Raw genomic sequence first — 22,021 nt, forward strand, 5'->3', positions numbered from 1 at the left:
AATTCTAACATTGCAGAGGCAATGTTTCATGAGAAAATCAGACTCATCCTAATTTCCTGACTTTCTAAGTCAGTCCAGCTGCTCCCGATGCACATACTCTTCTGATAGGTAAAGAAAAAAAATATTTAATTTGCACAGTGCACTAATGTACTTTTATCCACAGTGAATGGACACGCCTTCACTTGATTCTCACCAACCTATAAGACACAAGTGGTAATTATGTTTAGAAAGTGCTTAACACTAAACACTGAGTGGCAAGAAATGAAAAATACCTCTCTCTTCACGGCATGACACTTGAATCCTAGTAACTCAACAAGGAGAACTGATGATATTTTGTAAGTTCTACTGAGAGCTAAGTAGAATGCACAAAGAATAATTCTGCCAAAGTTAACAGCAATGCCTCCAACAATGCCATCACCAATACTAGCAAACAGCAAAAAGACTTGCCTCTGCAGACGTCCTACCGTGAAAGCCCTCCTTTCATGTAACGCTCCTCTAACAAAAATGAGTATATTATCAGGACCAAAGATAAGGCTGGAACAGTCTTCCTAACCCAGGAAAAGAACCAGTTTTGTCACACATTTCATCATAGATACTGAACTGGGAATACCACCCCAAAGGGAAAAGCACCACAGGTTCTCCATCGCAAAACAATCTGGGAACTTCAGTCCAGCTAGGGGTGACCCGCAATCTACATGCAAATCTACGCTACTTCCTGGCCCCATGTTCTGCATGGCATCTTATTCCGTAATCAGTGCCACCAGATCACGTCCCCGTGAAACCAAGACGCACGCTTCTCCGAAGACCCCAGTACGAAAATAAAATCACTGACAGGCCTTCGAAGTCCGACAAGGTCCTGACTTGCTCCTAACAGCGCTGACCAAGGATACCCCTAAACCAAGACAAAAAACTCTCTCGGACCAGCCAACACCGCCCCTGCTTCCATAAGCCCACTCCCCACAGGCTCTGCCGGCCGGAGGTCACCACGGGCAGAGGGACCCTCCCAGCCCCAGGATGGGCCAAGCCTCTAGGCCATCTTTCCAGAGCTCACCGCCAAGGAGGGCTGGGAAACATCTGAGCTGGGTCCCCACGCCTGGAACTCCAGCCTGGAGGCAGCGCAGGCTCTGTGCCACCGAGTCCCCAAGCAAGGGGGCAGCCCGGCACCTGGACGGAGGCCGGACGGGACGGCCCCGCCCCCGGGGCCCGCACCGAGCTCCCCCCCTCCACGCAGAGTCCCGCGCGACCGGCCCCCGCCCGGGGGAGGGCGCCGGCGCCCCCTGCCCGGCGGGCAAAGGATACAGTCCCGGCTCCAGAACGCTGCGGCGCCCGGGCGGGAGGGGCCCGCCACGTCCGCCATCTTGAAACAACCGCCACTCGGGGCGTCGCTCCGGGGCCGCCCCGCCCCGGCCTCCAGGCCTGGTCCCGATTGGCCGCACGGCGCAGAGGCCCGCCCCCGCTTGCGTGGCCGGCCCCGGCGGGGCGGGAGGGTCCAGACAGAGGAGTCGCTGTGTCCCGGCGGCGTGGTGTGGAGCGCCCGCCGGGGCCGCGGGAGCAGGCGCCCCGCGGAACTACTACTCCCGGACCAGCCCGGGCTCCGCATCTCCGCCCCGCCGCGCTCTCAGGCGCCGAGCACTACAACTCCCGGCATGCCGTGAACTTGACGGCCGCACCTCCGAGGCGGCGTCCGGCCCTCTGGCCCGCCCCGCTCCCCCGCCCGGTCCCCGCCGCTGCTCCGGCCGCGCGCGGAGCGGGGACGCGAGCCATGGAGGAGACACCGCCCCCGCTGCTGGGCAGCAGCAAGCCGCACCTGGAGAAGCTGACCCTGGGGGTCACCCGCATCCTAGGTGAGTGGGGCGGGGGCCCTTGGGGCGACTGCGGGACGAGCGGTGTGCAGAGAAAGCACGGACGGGCGGCTGGACGCCGGTCCCTGTACGCCAGGGGGCATCGCGGCTGTGACTTCCGTTGTTAAGGAGAAAAGAGGGTGAGCCAGGTGCGTGACTAAGCCGGGAAGCGTTTGCCAGGATTGTGGATGCAGAGCTGGGAAGCCCGAAGATGCTTCCACCCGAAGTCCATCACAGGGCCCAAGAAGGACGGGCAGAGACGTGCAAAGGGGAGACAGCAGGTACCTGACGGTTGGGAGGCTGGGTCTCCCGAGAGGCCTTCTTGGCCAAGGGAGTGTCCAAGCCCTTCCTCTGGAAGTAGAGCGCTCGGGTAATGAATACTGCAGCCAACCTCCCAGGGCCACAACTCCCGTGCACCTCCCGGGGTGTGGCACCTGATGTGGTCCTGAGGAGTCAAGACTTGCACCACTGAATGGGTGGTTTTCTTTATGGAATCTCTACCTAATGCCATCACTTTGCTAGTTTCTGGGGCTACAAAAAAATGAAATGAAATGAAATTAAACACACACACAGTTCAGTAATCCCTTACTGCTTAGACACAGGAGAACCATTATATATGCATCTACAAACTATATGAACAGCAAAAATTGACAGAATTGAAAGAAGTAGGCAATTCAACAACAGTAGTTTGAGACCTAAATACCCTGCTTACAACAATGCGTATACACCTAAGCAGAAAATTAACAAGGAAATAGTAGGCTTAAGCAACACTGTAAATCGACTTTACCTAAATAGACGTCTATAGAACATGTTAACCCAACAGCAGTAGAATAAAAATTCTTCTCAGGTATATATGGAGTAACCTCAAGAACAGACTATATGTTAGACCATTAAAGAAGCCAAGATAAATTTTAAAGGATTGATATCATACAAAGTGTGTTCTCTGATGATATAACACCAAAACTGATGGGATGGGGTGAAAGCATGGAACAGAAATCAAACTTTCTCAACCTGATAAAGGGCATCTATGAAAAACCCACAGCTAACATTATGCTTAATGGTGAAAAACTGGATACTTTCCCATTAAGATCAGGAACCAGACAAATGTTCGTGAGATCCCCAACACCACACTAGGTTTGATGATTCACTAGGAGGATTACAGGATCTGGGAGACAGTCATGCTATGATTTATTCTGGCAGAAGCAAAGGGAAAGATACATGTGGGGAAGTCAAGGAAACCAAACAATTTTCAAGAGTCCTCTCAGTGGATTCACGTGGGACACAATTACTCCAGAAACACGTGATAATACGTCTGAAATCTTGTCTACTATGGAAGCTCATTTGAGACTGGGAGCTCATTTGGAAGTCCATCGTTTAGACACACTCTACCTAGTGTATATCAAATTCAAGACTCCCAGAGGAATGCAGGTATTCAGCATAAACCATATCGTTTGCACTAACAGATGCAGTGAGCCATTCTTACCAGGGAATGGTGGGAACCCTCCTGAATTCCAAGTTCCCAGATGCCACCCAGGGGCCAACCTTATAAGCAGACCTTTCTAAAAATTGCAGTCTCAGCCCTGCTATTTCACTCTTTTCTGCACAATGAGAACTCCCCTCTTACCACTGCTATTCAACATTGTACTGGAAATTCTAGTCCGAGCAATTAGGCAAGAAAATGAAATAAAGACATAAAAATTGGGGAAAAAAAAGAACTAAAGAGTTATTTGCAGATGACATGCTCTTGTATATTAAAAAAAAAGTCAGAAGGAATCCACAAAAAGAAAAAAAAAACCCTACACATTAGCAATGAACAATCCAAAAATAAAATTACAAAACAATTCAATTTACAATCATGTCAAAAGAATAAAATACTTTAGTATAAAAATTAGCACAAGTAAGGAGTGAACAAGTAAATTAACAAGTGCATGATTTGTACACTGAAAACCACAACATATTACGAAAAGAAATTAAAGAAGACCTAGATAAATTTGAAGACATCTGATATTTATGATTTGGAAGGCTTAGTACTGTTAGAATCCAATTCTCCCCAAATTGATCTAAAAATCTACAATTCTATCAAAATGTCATTTGCCTCTTTTGCAGAAGTTGACAAGCCAATCTAGTCCTAAAATTAAAATGAGAATGAAGGTGCCCACAATAGCCAAAACAATCTTGGGAAAGAGGAACAAAGTTAGAGGGCTTAAACTTCGCTATTTGAAAATTTACTACATTTGGGATAATGGAAAAGTTTTGCAGATGAATAGTGGTAATGGTTGCAAAATAGTGTGTGTGAGTGTACTTAACTGTATACCTCAAAATGGTTAAAGTGGCAAATTTTATATGTGTATTTTACTGCAATAAAAAAAATTTGCTGCAAAGCTTCAGTAGTCTTCACTGTGGCACTGGCGTGAAGATAGAAATATAGATCAATAGAATAAGATTGAGACTCTAAAACCAAACCATCACATATATGGTTCGATGATTTTCAACAAGGGTGTCTGTACAATTCACTGGGAGAAAAAGTCTTTTTAACAAATTGTTCTGTGACAACTGGGTAGCCACATGTGAAACAATGAAGTTGAGCCCTTACCTCAATTCACATACAAAAATTAACTCAAAATGGATCTTACATGTAAATGTAAGTGCTGAAACTATGATAGTCTTAGAAGAAAACATAGGCCTTAGTTTTTGAATGACTTTGGATCTGAGGCTTGTGAAACTGATGAGATATAACACCTGTGATTTGTTGTGTGAAGTGGCAAAAGGGAGATTATACAGGTGAGCCTAGTCTAATCACATGAGCCCTTTAAAACAGGCTGTTAACAGGGGAAGCCACTGCGATTATTACCAGCCCTTTCTAGGGGAGCCCCAACAGGGGTCCTGCCACCCGGTGTCATTGGAGCCAACAGAAGGAACCCAAGTTTGGTTTGGAAGCAAAGGAAAGTTTTATTCTTTGATCAAAGAATGGAGAGGTGTGAGGACATGCTCTCCTCGAGGTCGGAGGGTCTGCTGCTTCATAGGGATCTCCTGAGCAGGGGAAGGGGCTGGGTTCTTGCTGAGCAGGCGCAGCTGCGCTGCTCAGGCTCCGGATCCCTGTGCCGGGCGCAGCGTCTCTGCACACGGCCCGCCGCTGCCATCGTGAATTGCAGTGTTGAGCGCAGCACTGCGCACACGGGCCGCTGAGCATCTTCACAGCCATTTCGCTTGAGGAACCAGGTGAGAGGCCTCTGCATGTGGCATCCTATGAGCAAGTGTAACTAAACTATGCCTGAAAAGGTTAGACTTTATTTTATTACCCAGATTCTATATTTAATACCCGGGAATTGTTAATGGGCTTTGCGGGTGACCAGTCCCTCTTCTGCCTTTTGTCCTGCTCCTGATTCTCATGGGGGGGCCGAGGGGCCCAGGTGCGTCTTCTGTAACCTCTTCTTGCTGATTTGGGGGTGTCATCATTGCCCCGGGTGGAGGGGCAGAACTTCCCCCAGCTGCCTTTAGATCGTGTGACGGTCACCAGGCCTTGGTCCTAACCCTAACCCTGAGTGACCATTTGTTGAACCTTTTGGAAACAAAGAACATCAGACAATTTAAGATAAACAGCCCAAGAGAATAATGGTTATATGTCAACATTTTTCTAAAAATGAGGGTATTTAGTTCTTTGGCGTGTGCCCTGCATATTCCTGCTCACACTTCGGTTGTTTTTTGGAAGAGAAGCTTCAGGTCAGAGTAAGTTCCCACAAGTAGTCAAGGAGGTCAGTTGCCTCAGGTTGTCTCTGCGAAGGTTGGGGCTTGGGGGCCTCTTCCCTCGAGTGTCAGGTCCCCTCGGAGTGACCCCCTGCAACTTAAGAGCAGGGCGTGTCATTAGGGTCACCATACGGGGTCCATTCCACTTAGGAGTGAGCTAGTCTTGCAGGCTGCTGACTTTCCGTGGTTTTAGGTGCATCCAGTCTCCTGGCCAGGAGGGGAGCAGGGCCAGGTGGGGGAGTGTGGGGAGCGCCTGGTGACTGTCTTCAGTGAGGGCTTTCATGGTTCCTCCTGCCTGGAGGGCATACTCGAGTTGTTCCATTCCAAGGGGGTTAAGATGTTCCTTCTCTCAGGCTTGGGGAATGAATCTACCACACCTGAGTTCAGATGCACTTTAACTTATCCCTTGGGGCTAACCGCATGCAGAGCTGGACAATCAGAAGCAACTTAATCCAGTTTTCTTGAGTTTCCTGGCATAGTTTGGCTAAGGCTCGTTTCAAGGTCTGATTGAACCTGTCTCCTCTGGGGTCTCCAGGCTTAGTGCAGGGCCCTTTTTATGCCCAGGGCAGTAACTTGAAACAAATGCTGGAGCATCGTTGCTTTGTAGGGGTCCTAGGAGCCCAAACGGGGGGGGGGGGGGTTGTATCTTTCAGTAATGCCTTAGCCACTTCAGCTACTATCCCAGTTGTAGAAGGGAATGCTTCTGTCTGCCCAGAATATGTGCCTGCTAGCACTAAGAGACACCTGGAATCGGCTGACACTCTCTCCCTATCTTATCTTCTGTGAAATAGTGCCAAGTGGGACCACCCCTGAAGGGACAAGATAGTGTCTTCCATCCTAGCCAATCAGAGGCATAGAAGGGACTCACCCTTGAATGACTTGAAGCTCACAGTGCTTTTCTACCACAGTACCATGCTTCCCAATACCTTAGAAAGAACACTGAACAGAAGGCAGAAGAATGGTGCAACTGGTACTTTATGCTTTTCCAAAGCACCTTCATTTCTCTTTCCTCTGCTTTCCTTATCAAGGAAAGTAGTATTATAATTCTTGTCAAATGCAAAGGTAAGTGAATACTCATCTAAGGTCACAACTAATGAATGCATAAAGCAAGACTAGGCTAGGTGGAGTCCAGAATTCTTAGCTCACATATTGGGTGCTATTGCTGCAAGCTAAAATTTGAGCCTTCTGAGAACTCGAAGGAAACTTTATGATGAATGGAAGGTGTACTGACATAGTTATTGCCAGGAAGACTGCATGGTCCTCGGTTATGGGACTGAGTGCCTTTGAGGGACCAGCTGCTTTTATCACAGGGGTAATAAATGCTCCTCAGAGGGATCTGATATTCCCAGAGCAGTCATCAACAGCTAGTCAACCTCTAGTTAGAAGTGTGTGAGAATGAGCCAGTTGCAACTCTTCAAGACTCTGGTTTTTTCTTCCAGAATCATCCCCAGGTGTGACAGAGGTGACTATCATAGAAAAGGCGCCTGCTGAACGTCATATGATTTCTTCATGGGAACAAGTAAGTGGTGCCCTGTTGAATCCTTACCTCCCAAGAAAGAGAGGTCAACCTAAATGCCCCTGAGAAGGAAAGATTGGGCAGTAAAACCTCTTCCTGTCTTAGGCCACAGCTGCCTTCAACGTAGAGTTCACCCTTCTCTCTGTTCCTCTTCAGGTCACTTAACTCTGCCTTGCACTCCATGCCATCTCCCCAGCATGGAGCATCTCTGAGCCTGTCCTATGGAGGCAGTGGAACATTTGAAGTTGTATACATACAACAAAGCTAAAAATCCAGCAAGGAATGGAAAAAGTAAATATTAACAAGCTCGCCGGGCAGAACGTGGTTAAGTGTTGCAGAGAAGTACTAACCAGATTAATAGCTAGTACTTCCCAACCCTCCTCTGAATTTTCATTCCTTCATTTATCCAATAAAAGTTTTACGCTCCTAAAATGGGCCAGGCATTATGGTTGATGTTGAATCCTTGGGGATTCAGTGATAATCAAAAAAGGGCACACAGTTTCTTACCTCTTGATCTTACTCTCTAAGACATAGCGTAAATCATTCCAAGCATAATTACAGAGCAGAGCAAGTTCTGTGAACGGGAGGTAAAGGGAGCATTGTCAGGAGGCCTGACCGAGTCTGGAGGTTGAGAAACATTTTTCCCAAAGAAGTTATGAGAAGTTGTTAACCAGATAAATGAGATCTGGGAAGAAGGGGCTTTCAGCCCGTGTGAGGGCTTCGAGACGGAAAGGATTACATTTTCCAAGCGCATGAAGAAGGTACATGTTGCTGGAGCAGAGAAGAGCAAGGGAGAGAGGTTGACAAGGACCAGGATGTGTGGGCTTCTTAGATCATCAGGATTTTGGTCTTTGTCTTGAGAGCAAAGGAGAGCCATTGAAATGTTTTAAGTAGAGAAGTTGGATTCCTGCTTTGGAAAAATCACTGTGGCTGAGTAGCAGCAAATGGATTTAACAAGGAAGCAAAAAATTATCCTGCCATTTAGTGAACGCTGCTAACACATATCAGATAAGTTATTTAATTTAATCCTCATAATAACCCTGCAAGATAGGTATTGATATTTCTGTGTTCTAGATGAAGAAACTGAGGGTCAGAGAGGTCACCAAGAATTGTCCTGGGCCACATAGCTACCATGCGGCAAAGCCTGAATTTGAACCCAGAGTTGTCTGACTCTAGGCACATATCCTTTCTGCTCTGCCAGACTGCCCCTCTAGCAATGGGCCCTGGGCAGCCAGACGGTCCACAGGTATGTGTACATGTTCAGTCCCTGCCAGCAGCGCTCACCCTCCCTGAGCTAAGCTGGCAGCAGTTTCTACCTCCATGACCTCTGGTCAGCAGCACCCCAACTTTTATCATGGGCTCTCTCAGCCCCCACTGCCATTTCCGTCCACAGCCCATCAGAGAAGAGGGAATTCCAGAGCAGTGTCTGTCTGTTGAACTCTGCTGCTGGTCAGTCCTGGTGTGGCTGTGTGTGCTTTCTGCCAGTCTTCTCCCTTCCTCTTCTTTTTTCATCCCCTCCTCCAAAATAGAGACTGATCCTGAATCTGGCAGGAGAAGCCCTCTGAAGTGGGCAGCTTACTACCCACAGAAGAGCAAAAAATGAAAATGACGGTAACTCTGAGTCGCTGGCCAGGGCATAGGAGCCACCTAAGTGAAACCCTGAAAGCTGCACTCAGAAGGAAGGGCTGGAAGCACTGTAGGAGCCCCACTGTCCGGGCGGCCAGGCGGTGAGGTCTTCAGCAAGGAGGCAGTGCAGCCGGGGCCACAGTGATGTACATGGAAGTGACAGTGCAGGCTTAATGGTTTTTATGACCTTGGTTTACTTGATGTTTTGTATGTTTATGTTAGTATTTGAAATGTATTAAAAATTTGATTTCATTCTTTTTTTTTCTATTTTTATGAATTCTGAATAATTTTTTAAAATACTGGTATAAAACAATACCAAAATTTCTTTTTTGAGTGAAATCAATACCATAATAAAAGTTGTAATCACTGCTATTGGAACACTCTAGCCTGACTTAAAGGTGAACAGTGCCACCAGCTCATCTCAGCTCAGATCTCATGGAAGGAACTGGGTTAAGACTTATAGACAGTAGTTTCCTTGTCTCCAGCACTAGATGGCACTAGTGACCAAAATCTGATACTGGATGCTGGCCTTTGGGGATGACAGAGGAGCAGGAACTTTGTCAGAACATTAATAACTATAGGCTTCCTGTGTTAGGGTCCCAGGGTTGAGAGATGGGCTTTCTGTGCGCACACTTTCCTTTTGGAAAGCACAGAGAAGGTGCCATACAGGAGGCATTAGGAGCAAGCCCTAAACTCCAAATAACTTACTAAGTAGAAAAATAAATGTTTAGCCCAAGGAGTCTGAGAACCCTTTAGGTTACACATTTGTGAAATTGAGAACTAGATGGTGAAGAGAGAAAAAAACAAAGTCTGATCAGAATGCATATTTTAGTTCTTAGATCAAGAAAATGAAAAACCTGTTTCATTAAAATGGCAGCTATTGTCTATTTAATAATATAAAAACATCACTTAAAATTACCAGTAAACTTGAAGCTTTCTTCTCACCATAGTTCTTAAGATGTTATGCCCTAAAATCATAATAATTACACCAATTACCTCACCTTCCCTCTTCCTGCCAAGCTCACAGTTCCTTCCGCCTCCAGTGTTTTGCAGACTTAGTCTTAGAGATTATTCTGAACCTGGATTCAGAGTGACTCAGGGTCACTCAGGGGCAAAACTGGGAAGTAAATTCAGATTGTCCTGCTCCAGTCTTAACCCCCTCACACATTGGGCACCTGGAACTGACTGACAGTGTGACCTAAAGCAAACTTGATATGAGCGGTGTTCAGTATCACACCTCAAAAGTGTCCAGTAAGGAAAAGGTTGGGACAGAGTTACTAACATATTGCCCCCCCTGAAGTCAGACATCGGAGAACGCATCCTTTTGTGTTCTCCAGGGGTTTGACGGGCTAGAGAAGGCTGCCAGGCACGTGCACAGATGTGAGCTACTTAGAATTTAAGGCACACTCCTACCTAGTACCTCCTGAAAGGATACTAAGCTATTCCTTTGTTCTTCCCGCACCAGTTTGGATGATTTGCTGTTCGTATGAAATATTTGTTTATATCCCATTGTGCTTCTTTCTAAGAACTTCCAGAACTGTTAGGTTCAGTGCATTAACTGCTGTCAAAGTATATACTTTTCACTTTTAAGATGTTCTCACTGATCCAGTAATTTCTGAAAATAATTTATGAGCTTGGGTCTGAAATTTGTAGCAGTAATTGCTTTGCTCCAACATCATTGAGACTTTGCCTAGGATCTCATGTCGCACCATGTTCCTGTAGGTCTCCTCCTCCTTGATCCCCTTTCTCCAGCTAGCTCCCCAGTCAGGCATTTCCATGGCAGCACAGACACCTCCTCTGCCTTATCAGGCGAGGCAAAAAAGAGATCAAACTGGTGGCTCTGCTGTGCAGACCCAGTGCCTCTCTAATAGAGGTTTTTGTTGTTTTTATTCTTCATTGCAATATAATTGACATATAACATTGTATTACTTTTGTGTCTACAACATAATGATTTAATATGTGTATATATTGTGAAGTTACAAGTGTAGTTAACATCTATCACAAGAGTTACAATTTTTTTTTTTTTGTATTGGGAACTTTTAAGATTTACTCTTAGCAACATTGAAATATACAACAAAGTATTATTTATGGTCACCCTGCTGTACATTACATCCCCAGGACATTCTTATCTTATAGCTGCAAGTTTGCACCTCTTGACCACCTTCACCCATTTTGCTCACCTACACTCCCCACCTGTGGCAGCCTAGTCTCTGTATCTGTGAGTTCAGTTTTCTTTTAGATTCCATATATAAGTGAGATTATACAATATTTTTCTTTCTCTGACTTATTTCACTTAGCATAATGCCTTCAAGGTTCATACATGTTGCCACAAATGGCAGAATTTGCCTTTTTATGGCTGAGTAATATTTGGTTTTGTGTGTGTGTATGTGTTTGTATATATCATATTTTATCCATTCACCCAGCAATGGACACTTAGGCGGTTGTAAAGAAAACTGCAGTGAACATGGTGGTACAGACGTCTTTTCAAGATAGTGATTTTATTCCCTTCAGATTAAAAACCCAGGAGTGGAATTGCTGGATCATATGGTAGTTCTATTTTTAATTTCTCAGGAACCTTCATACTTTTTCCCACAGTGGTTGCATGAATTCACATTCCACTGGTGAGTGACCCAGTGTTCCCCTTCCTCCACATCTTCACCAACACTTACTATTTGTTGTCTTTTTGGTAATAGCCATTCTGACAGGTGTGAAGTTATACGGTTTTGATTGTCATTTTCCTGAATTAGTGATACTGAGCATCTTTCATGTACCTGTTGGCCATTTGTATGACTTTGGGAAAATGTCTGTTCAGTTTCTCTATCCATTTTTTAATTGGGTTGTTTGGTTTTTTTTCTATTGAGTTGTATGAATTCTTTGTATGTTTTGGATATTAATCTTTTATCAGATATATGATTTTTGAATATTTTCACCTATTCTCTAGGTTGTCTTTTCATTTTGTTGATGGTTTCCTTTGCTGTGCAGAGATGTTTTAGTTTGTCGTAGTCCCACTTGTTTATTTTTGCTTTTGTTGCTTTTGCTTTTGGTGTCAAATCCAAAACTTCATTGCCAAGACCAATGTCCGGGAGCTTGTCCCTGTGTTTTCTTCTAGGAATGTTATGGTTTCATGTCTAACATTCAACTTTTTACTTGATTTTGAGTTGATTTCTGTATATGGTGTAAGATAGGGGCCCAGTTTCATTCTTTGGCATGTGGCTGTCCAGTTTCCCCAACACTTTATTGGAGAGACTGTCCTTTCCCCACTGTATATTTTTGGCATCTGTCACAAGTTAATTGACTAAATGTGTCTGGGTTTGTTTCTGGGTCTCTATTATGTTCTATTGATCTATGTGTCCTTCTATGCCAGTATTGTACTGTTTTGATTACTGTACTTTGTAATCCAGTTTGAAATGAGGCAGCATGATTCCTTCAGCTTTCTCCTTCTTTCTCAAGATTGTTTTGGCTATTTCGGATCTTTTGTGGTTCCTGCAGATTTTGTGACTGTTCTATTTCTGTGAAAAATGCCATTGGAAGTCTGATAGGAATTGCACTGAATTTGTAGATTGCTTTAGGTAGTATGTACGTAACAGTGTTAATTCTTCCAGTCCATGAACGTGGAAGGTCTATCCATGTATTCGTGTTTTCTTCCATTCCTTTCATCAGTGTCTTACAGGTTTCAGTGTGTAGGTCTTTCACCTTCTTGATTAAACTTGTTCCTAAGTATTTTATTCTTTTCGATGCATTGTAAACAGTATTGTTTTCTTAATTTCTCTTTCTGATAGTTGGTTATTCTTGTATAGAAAAGCAACAGATTTTTGTATATTGACTTTGTATTCTGCAACTTTTCCGAATTCATTTATTCATTCTAAAAGTTTCTTGGTGGAGTCTTTTATGATTTTCTCTATATAATATCATGTCATCTGCAAATAGTGACAGTTTTACTTCTTCCTTTCCTATTTAGAGGCCTTTTATTTCTTTTATTGCCTAATTGCTCTGTTTAGGACTTTCAATACTATGTTGAATAAAATTGGCAAGAATGGGCATCCTTGTCTGTCTGATCTTAAAAGAAAAGTTTTTGGCTTTTAACCCTTCAATATGATGTTACCCGTGGACTTGTTATATGTGGCCTTTATTATGTTGAGTTATGTTCCCTCTATACCTACTTGTTGAGAGCTGTTACCCTAAGTGAATGCTGAGTTTTGTGAAATGCTTTTTCTGCATCTATTGAGATGATCATATCATTATTATCCTTATTTTGTTAAGTGTTGTATTGATTGATTGTAGGTTATGTTGATTGATTTGCAGTTGTTGAACCATCCTTGCATCCTTGGAATAACTTCCACTTGGTCATGGACTACACGTACATTAGTATACAGAGTCAGAGCTCATATCATGTTAGCAATTTTTAATCTTTAGAACTGAAAGGAGATTCTCAAGCAAATGAGTAGCCAAACCTGGGCTCTGCCGCTTAGCATTTAGGTCTGCACTGTCCAATATGGTAGCCACACACCAGCTGTGGCTGCTGAAACATGAAGTGTGGCCAGTTTGAATGGAGATGAGCTGTAAGTGTAAAATACACATTGGATTGTGAAGCTTTAGCATGAAAAAATGCAAATTATCTCAATAATTTAAAAAACTCAATTATATCATAATATTTTGTATATATGGAGCTAAGTAAAATACATTATTAAAGTTAATTTTGGTTTTTATATGCTTTCTAAGATGGTTACTAGAAAATTTTAAATTACATACTTGGCTTACATCGTATTTCTGTCAGACAGCACTTACTTAGAGGCTCTGACGCAGAGCCGATGTGCTACCCATAGCAGGTGTCAATCTGTCACATTTAGCATTCCTTCCTACAAACGTACTAAAGGGAGGTGTGACTGAAGTTTTGAAAGGAGCATCCTGCGGACAGCCAGGTGAAAATTCAAAACCAGACAGAGGAAACTTATGGCCACGTGTTCTTCATCTCCAATGACTGACCTGACTTTGTGACATGGAAGTCCCTTAAAATGGACAGGGGATCTGACGTGATACCTTGATGCAGCCATCTCTACCAGTAGGGATTGAGACTTGAATCCAGTCCTGCATGAAATCTGGGTGGTGTTTGTGACATGAATGTCAAAGAAACAGCCTAGAATTAAGTAACAAACATGCATTTGATTTACTAGAGAGAGGTCTGGCTTCTGATACGCAGGTGTAATCACAATGTGGTAAAACAGACACATGTATGACCCAGGTAAAGGCCTGACAGAAAGATGAGTAATTTTAAAAGGGCTGAGTAGCTTCTAGAATGTTGGAAGAGGAAATACTAGGACCTGAGGGGTAAGTGCTGTTTGTTATAAACCAGGAAGGTAGTCTTTGTAGCAGTCATCTGGCGCTCTCATGGCTTAAAGTCTATTTTGAATGTATAGCCATCCCAGCTTTCTTTGGTTTCCATTTACAAGAAGTGTCTTTCCATCCCTTCACTTCTAGTCTGTGTATTATTACATAATCTGAAGATGTTATTACATCCTTGTAGGCAACATAGTTTGCCTCATTTCTTATCCATTCAGTCACTCTTTGTCTTTTGACTGGAGAATTTAGTTCATTTACATTTAAAGTAACTGTTGATAGGTAGTGCACTTAATGCCATTTTGTTCATTGATTTCTGGCTGTTCTGTAATCCCTTTGTTCCTTTCTTCTTTTGCTTTCTTTGATGGTTTTCTGTAATGGGTTCTTAGACTCCTTTCTTTTTATCTTTTCTGTATCTGCTATAGATTTTTCCTTTGTGGTCAACATGAGGCTTACATTTATAACAGTCTATTTTAAGCTATAAAAGCTTGTTTGAACACATTCTAAAGCTTTATATTTTTACTCTCCTTGCTACACTTATAAAAAGATGTGACAACTTACATCCTTTTATTTTATGTATCCATTAACAAATCATCGTAGTTATAGTTGTTTTTACTTCTAAAACACAGTATATTTTACTGTTTTCACTATAGTTAGTTTACTACTTTGTCTTTTAATCTTCATACTAGATCTGTAAGTGATTAACCCACCACCAGGACATTAGATTATTCTGAATTTAACTATATATTTACTTTTGCCTGTGAGATTTATACTGTCATTTTTTTCCCCTGTTACTAATTAGCCCCCTTTTGTTTCAGCTTAAAGAAGTCCCTTTAATATTTGTTGTAAGGCTGGTCTAGTGGTGGTGAGCTCCTTCAGCTCTTTCTTCTCTGGAAAACTATATTTCTCCTTAAATTATTAATGGAGGTACTGGGGATTGAACCCAGGACCTTGTGCATGCTAATCACACTCTACCACTGAGCTATACCTCCCCCCTCTCCTTTAAATAACTTTTGACAATTTAATTATAATGTCTCTTTGGATTCTTCTTTTTTGGAACTCTCTGGGATTCTTGGATCTATTTCCAGATAGTCTGTTTCCTTCCCCAGGTTAAGGAAATTTTCAGCCATTATTTCTTCAGATAATCTTTCTGCCCCTTTCTCTCCTTCTTCTGACGCCCCTGTAAGTGTGAATATTGATCTGCTTGATGTTGTCCCCTAAGTCCCTTAAGCTGTATTCACTCCTTCTCAATCTTTTTCTCTGTGCTGATCTGGTTGGATGAATTCTAATACTGTCTCCTAGTTCACTGACTCTTTCTTTCACTTACCCAGTCTGCTCTTGAACACCTTTACTGAATTTTTCAGGTCATTTGTTGGACTCTTCGCCTCTGTGATTTGTTTAATACTTCCTTGTATTTTCTTTTTGTTGAAATTCTCACTTTGTTCGTGTGCGGCTCTCCTGACTTCAGTGAGCATCTCTGTGCCATTGTTTGAGCTCTTTAAAGGTAAAATTACTTATCTTCATTTCATTTAGGTCTTTTCCTGGGGTTTTATCTAATTCTTTCAATTGAAACATATTCCTCTGTTTCTTCATTTTTCTTGACTCTCTCTGTTGGTTTCTGTGCATCAGGTACAAACCACCTCTCCCAGTCTTCAAGGAGTGGCCTCGTGTAAGAGATGAACCTTATGATTCAATCCTGCCCTGGCCCGTGGTTGTCTTTTACACCTTTGGGAATGTTCAGCCTGCTTTGTTGTTAATGGCTCCCAGTAGGTGAGGGTATGCCAAGATCTGTCGGTGTCCTAAAGGCGAGGATCTCAGCACCTAGATGCAAGCAGATTGGAAACCGGACACTCAGGCAGTAGCTTTTAAAGGAGGCGGGCATACCTCTTTCAGGGAGGACTGAGAGATGCGCGTTCTCTCTCCTCCCTCCATACTGAGCCCTGGGAGGAGAGCCAGTTCTTAACTGTTTCTTTATTTTCTGCCATCCCATTGCACCCATGAGTACAAACCCCGCTGCTCATCAGAGGACGAGCATGTGTCCTCTGGGCGGCAGCCACAAAAGCTGGGGCACCAGATGTAGGGTCCAGACCCTTTGCTCCTCCCAGTTGTCACCCTGCCACGAGGGGTTTTAGGACAAGATTTTGACCAACCCCTCCTGCCCGTTTCAGTGTGTCTTCTTGCTTGCCTGATGCGTAGAAGTTACTCAGCCGGCTTCTGGATTCCTTTCGGAGGGAATTGTTCAGTATGTAGCTGTGGGTGGAGGGGTCTGTGGGACGAGGTGAGCTCAGGAGCTGCTGTGTTGCCATCTCAACCCAGAACTCTCCAGTAGACTTTTATAGATAACTACCAGTGTCTTCCTGTTTGGGCATCCGACACAGTAAATAGCATCCCCTGTTGCTTTGAGGCATAGGCCTGCGCCCTCCTTCCCAGCCCTGACCTAACATTCTGCTGCTTTATGATTCTAGAAGAATAACTGTGTGCTGCCTGAGGATCTGAAGAACTTTTACCTGATGACCAATGGCTTCCACATGACGTGGAGTGTGAAGCTGGATGGTGAGTCAGCCTCCTTGTTTGGGGAACATCTCCCTGGCCAAGAGGTTAGATGAAACAACTCTGGGGGCCGTTACAACTTATGAGCCTTTGAATCTGAACAGTTGTCATGGCTTCTCCTGAAGTACGGTGTCCAGACGCTGTGACTGTGTCCCAGAGCCAGTGTATGCCATCCCTGCTTCACCCACCGCCCCTGAGCCCCTGGGCCGGAGTCCATCCAGCACTTAGCCGGAAGCTCAGTTTAGAGGCCTCCTGCTGCAGTGAGGTGGAGGGGATAATTAGCCGGCACACGAAGTCCTGAGCCACCTCAAAACCCTCTGAGGACTCTGCTTTGGAGCAGTCTCCTCAGGGGAGCTGTGGTGACAGTCTCTGGTGGCCATAGGAGGGGCTCCTCCTTCATTCCCGGCATGCTGGACACCTCAGGGCACCGACCCTCTGCCCAGAGCCTTTCCTGCCCTCCCTCACCTCTCCTCAGCCTGAGTCATCAACCGCTTCAGTTCATAGGCTGTCATCCTTGGAATTAAATGTGTCCGGATAAATGTTTGTGTTGTGGATGTGGAAGCTCACAACTTGGTACACGTCAGAAACTCAGGTACTGAGCAGGTGTGAAAGGTGAAAGTCAGGGCTGCACATTTAGGTGAAGACTCTGGTAACACTTCATAGGCTACAAAATCCTGATCTGGCCACTGGGCTCCAGCTCATTCCTTCGCAGACTTCCCTGTCCTCAAGAGGCCTTTATTGCCTTCAGACTCCAGCCACATCCCCAAATCTGCGCTGGTCCCTGGGAAACATCCTGCACCTCTTCACGCTGTCACTAAGAATGCAGGGCCTTCTAGGCACTTGCAAATCTGCAGAACTGCCTCCTCCCCTTCATTGCCCCTACCTCCTAAGTTTCCTTTTCTGGTGACTCCCAAAACTTTCCTCTTTCTCTCTTGCAGCTGACCAGAGGCACATTTTACAGCTTACTACTGAGCATTTAACATGAACTGTTAGCTTAGAATCATTTCCTCCACTGGTCTAGAAACCATTCTTGTCCCCAGCATCAGAACCCTCATGGCTCTGGCCTTTGGAGACTGGAGCAACAGAGACAGTGGAAAATTCTAGAGTGACTGCCCACATGATGGAGACGGGCCAGCCCCTTCACAAGCCTGCTTTAGAAAGGAAACAGTTCTTGAAGGCCTGCCCTAGAATTCCCAATTATTTTGAGCATCGCCTTGTAAATTTTTCTTTGGTCGTCCACGCGTGGCCCCAGCTACGTGTGTGTGTGTGTGTGTGTGCGTGTGTGTGTGTGCGTGCGTGTGTGTGTGCGTGCGCGCGCATGCGTATAAGGCTGGTGCTTTGGAGCATGTAGTAGTGCACTGATTCTCTTCTTTCCAATTTCCATTCGCTTCCTCTGCCCTGAGATCAAACTGATGACTATGGTAACTAGCTTATTGCTCCCTGTAATTCTTTTTTTTTTTTTTTTTAATTTTCCCATAGAGCATACCATTCCATTGGGCAGCATGGCAATTAACAGCATTTCAAAACTGACTCAACTCAACCAGTCTGCCATGTACTCACTCCCTAATGCACCGACTCTGGCAGACCTAGAGGATGAGACACAAGAAGGTAACTAGAACTTCTGCTTTGTTAGAAATCAGCCTGCTTGTTTCCCGTTTATAATGTTGAAGATCGTAGGAAGACACTGTGGCATTGTAACGTGTTCCCCTGAACCCAAAGCCTTCCCATTCCTGGCTTCTCAGGACCATGGGAGCAACGTGAAAAAAAACAACCTGTACCAAGAAAGGAAGTTTTCATGAAGAAAATGTCAGGGTTGGGATCTTTGTGTTGTTTCCAGCACCCCTTCAGTCCCTGGCACGTAGTAGGCAGTTAATGAATACTTGGTCAGTGAATGGATGTTACAGATTAAACTGCACATTTCAGTGTCGTGCGGTTTCCGGGACCAATACAGGCTAAATGCGGCTCCCTTCCTCCTCCAGGCTCTTCGCCACTTCTGATTGAAATGGCATATAATTCAAATGGCTGCCAACGTTATGATCAGTTGTGAATAAGTGAGGACTTCTTCAGTCAGAACTGCGTTTGTCTGCATATAACAGGCCCCCATTACAATGTTTAAACTAGTTTATTTTTCTTATAACAAGAAATCTGGAACTAGGCTGGGGTAGCTGCTTGAGAAACAATGATAAAATCTCCCTCTGAATTCCTAGTGCAGCAGCCTTTGGGTGTGGTTTTCATCCTCATGGTTGAAGCATCTGGACTCTACCCTAAGCTTCAAACCTATGTTCCAGGCAGGAAAAAGAAGAGTAAAGGGCAAGATAACTCTCTCTTGGCAAATATTTCCCTTTTTATCAGGAAAGTAATAACTTTCTCAAAGCACCTCCCAATAGCCATTGGCCAGAACTGAGTCGGAAGGTTAGCCACAGCTGCGAGGGAATTTGAGGCGGTGAGTACTTTCAGCTGCGCAGTATGGCCTCGTCGGACAGAACTGGGGTTTAGAGAAGGGAGAATGAATGCACGTTCAGTAGGCAACCAGCACCTCCAATACTAGAGCCTTGGAGTGATGGGAGTTCTGGCAGAGAGCGCTGATGCAGGGCTCCTCCATCTGGACAAGCAGTTGGACTTCAGGACAGTGACCATCAGGCAGGGAAGGACGGTGAGCTCTGAATGACGGGAACCAGGTGAGATGAACCCTGGCTTGTTACCTGAGAGCTTCCTGTTGACGGCGTGGAGAGGGGAACCCAAGGAGCACCTCTCGCACTCTGCTAACTGCGAAGATGGAGCTAAGAGCCCCGCTGGATGAAGACAGCTAGCGTTTACAGGACTGAGTACGGAGGAGGGATGGGCTGCATGGAGGGGAACCACAGAGATCTGCAGAGGCTTGTCCTCAGTCAGGGGTTCCGCAAAGAACTGATCAGCACGTGCATTTGAAGACACTGCCCAAGGCCAGGGACAGAACCACCCAGGATGACTAGAAGGAGCAACACCTGGGTGCTCACACAGGCCCACAAACAGTGCCTGTTCCTACCGGCCAGGCTGAAGCACCTCGTGGTTTACACAGAATTAGGTAGAGTGCTCAGGAGGGTCCTGTCTCAGTGGTGGGGGGAAATTAGCCCTTGGTTAAATGCTGCCTTGGTCTTGCCTGACAAGTACCAAGCACAGTACCTAAAAGTATCTGTTTCCAAGTACTTTGTGCCACAGAACAAAGCTCAACAATATTTATAGGAATATGAAAATATCAAGCATTCAACAATGCAAAATTAACAATTTCTGGTATCCAAAGATTACCAGGCATGCAAAAAAGCAGGGAAAATGACCATGATGAGAAAAATTGATTAATTGAAACCAATCCAGAATTGACACACAGTTTAGAACTAGCAAATACAGGCATTAAAACAGTCATTATATTACTGAATTCTGTACGTGCAAAACTTCGTACGGACATGGAGATAGGAAAAAAAAATCCAAATGTAAGTTTTAGAGATGAAACAAGTGTCTGAGATGAAATATACACTGGATGGGACTAACAATAGCTTAGACATTGCCAAAGAAAAGACTGGAGAACTTGAGGACATAACAGTAGACTAACTGAAATAACAGAAAAAAATAAATTCTTTTAGTGAAAAGAGCACCAGTGAACTGAGGGACGACAGGTGGTGTAATGTGTGTGTAACTGGAGTCTGTAAAAAGAGGGATGTGGGCCAGAAAACATTTCAAGAAGTAGTGGCTTAAAACTTTACCAATTTCATGGAAACTTAAACCGTATCTAAGGAGCTTCACAAGCCAGGAATAAAGAACATGAAGAAACAATATTGAGAAACACAGACTGTTCAAAAATCAGGGATAAAGAGAAAATCTTAAAAGCAGTCAAGGGGAAAATGAAATTCCATACCAAGGAACATTTATATTTATATGTATGGATAGATGTATAAATCAAAAACATTATTTTTATATACTTTTTTTTTCCAGTCTATCCCAGGGTTATAAACCCTCCACCCTAGTCACTGATACTAATTTTTATTGCATAATTGCTGTAATGAAAGAAGCAGGAGCAAAGGTTTCCGAGGCGTGCATGTCTAAGAATTTATCTTTTTTCTGTCACACCGTGGTATGTGGTTGCTAGGCAGGTATTTCAGAGCCAGACTTAGAATTGTAAGATTATAATTAAATACCGGAAATATACATTTGAGACTAGGAAAAAGGATTCTAATCAAAAGATCATGAAGTGCTGTAAGTGTTAATCTGGGGGAGAAGAAAAACGTTGTGCAGATTATTCTGACTTCACGTAGCCCTACTCCCAAGAAGTTCAGTTTGTTGTCTTCATGTCACCTTTGCCCAGATTCTGCGACACTGTCTATCGGTGATAGGGAGCCCAGACAGAAGACTTACACCATGAATAAGACCCCACGGCATGTACAATATAGAATATATTTGGTCCACGTTTGAAAAAAAATAGTTAAGAATATGTCTGCAATAAGGCTTTTTTCCCTTCGGTTTTTTTCATCCTAGCAAAGCTGGATGAATCAGTATGTTTGAGCTGAGTGTGTCTGAACATTACCATTAACTTTGCGTTTGCAGCCAGTGAGGGCCGGCCGGAGAAGCCCCACTTTGATTCCCGCAGTGTGATATTTGAGCTGGACCCTTGCGGTGGGAATGGGAAGGTTTGCCTCGTCTACAAAAAAGGGAAACCAGGTAAGAATCTTGACAGGCGTGGTCCTGTAGCTTGAAAATGGCCTTGACTGACCTTGCTCTCCAGCCATCACACAAAAGGCACACTTCTCCTTGACCTCCTGAGGTGCTTCTGGGTCTCCTGGAGACACCAAGGCGCAGAAAGCCCCTTTGGTCCTCTCTGAGCATCCCCTCCAGGCCAGTTACTTGTATTTTTAAGCTGTTGTCATTTGTGTTATTTGTGAGTTACTGCAGAGTAATAAGATTAGGATAGTAAGTGAATAAAAACTGAGAAAAATTGTCATTCTGTTTATAAGTCCTCCCTGCATGCTCATGCAGGCAAAACATTGTTACTTACACTTCTTTATGTAGGCCAATTAACAGCAATAAAAACCCAAATTACTAGATCCCAATCTAAGATCCCAGATGGGAAATCAAGAGAAAAAGGCTCTGGCCTCTTGAGCAGTGGCCACCGCCTGGGCCCCCAACAGCAGTTCAGGCCGTGGCCTGGGGATGTCAGGCTGCAGGACTGGACAAAGTCCAGCCCTCTTGAGGTAGCTCTCTGCCTGGAAGGGGTGACAAGACACACCAGGATTTACCTCTGGGGGAAGGAGAGACCGTCCCCAGCTGAGGCGTCTTTGTGAAGTAGCCTTTGAACTGCATCTTGAATGCAGCTGTATCTATGGGTCAGAATGAGACATGGGGTGGGATGTGAGATTTTGTGGGGGAGCATAAAGGGGCAAAC

The 22,021-nt window shown here is 44.5% G+C and overlaps 2 protein-coding genes across 7 annotated transcripts in view; one reads left to right on the forward strand and one right to left on the reverse strand.

Annotated features, from left to right (window-relative positions):
• KIAA1328 (KIAA1328 ortholog) overlaps positions 1–1,362 on the reverse strand; it is a 171,373-nt gene extending 170,011 nt beyond the window's left edge. For 2 of the 3 annotated variants that reach the window (XM_064481494.1, XM_031438937.2), the window contains exon 1: positions 1,300–1,362. In XM_064481494.1, the coding sequence (XP_064337564.1) occupies positions 1,300–1,357 (58 nt within the window). In that variant the 5' untranslated portion in view covers positions 1,358–1,362. Of the gene's footprint in view, positions 1–1,051; positions 1,240–1,299 lie in introns of those variants that run through there. The other variant, XM_031438939.2, reaches the window with a different exon arrangement.
• A 123-nt stretch (positions 1,363–1,485) lies between these two features.
• The window catches only part of TPGS2 (tubulin polyglutamylase complex subunit 2), a 31,056-nt gene continuing 10,520 nt past the window's right edge, over positions 1,486–22,021 (forward strand). For all 4 annotated transcript variants that reach the window (XM_031438942.2, XM_010977505.3, XM_031438940.2 and 1 more), the window contains exons 1-5: positions 1,486–1,844; positions 7,025–7,104; positions 16,527–16,614; positions 18,091–18,219; positions 21,187–21,300. In XM_031438942.2, the coding sequence (XP_031294802.2) occupies positions 1,763–1,844; positions 7,025–7,104; positions 16,527–16,614; positions 18,091–18,219; positions 21,187–21,300 (493 nt within the window). In that variant the 5' untranslated portion in view covers positions 1,486–1,762. The remainder of the gene's footprint in view (positions 1,845–7,024; positions 7,105–16,526; positions 16,615–18,090; positions 18,220–21,186; positions 21,301–22,021) is intronic.

This window comes from Camelus dromedarius, chromosome 32 (assembly GCF_036321535.1).
Source record: "Camelus dromedarius isolate mCamDro1 chromosome 32, mCamDro1.pat, whole genome shotgun sequence".
NCBI classification, from domain to species: domain Eukaryota; kingdom Metazoa; phylum Chordata; class Mammalia; order Artiodactyla; family Camelidae; genus Camelus; species Camelus dromedarius.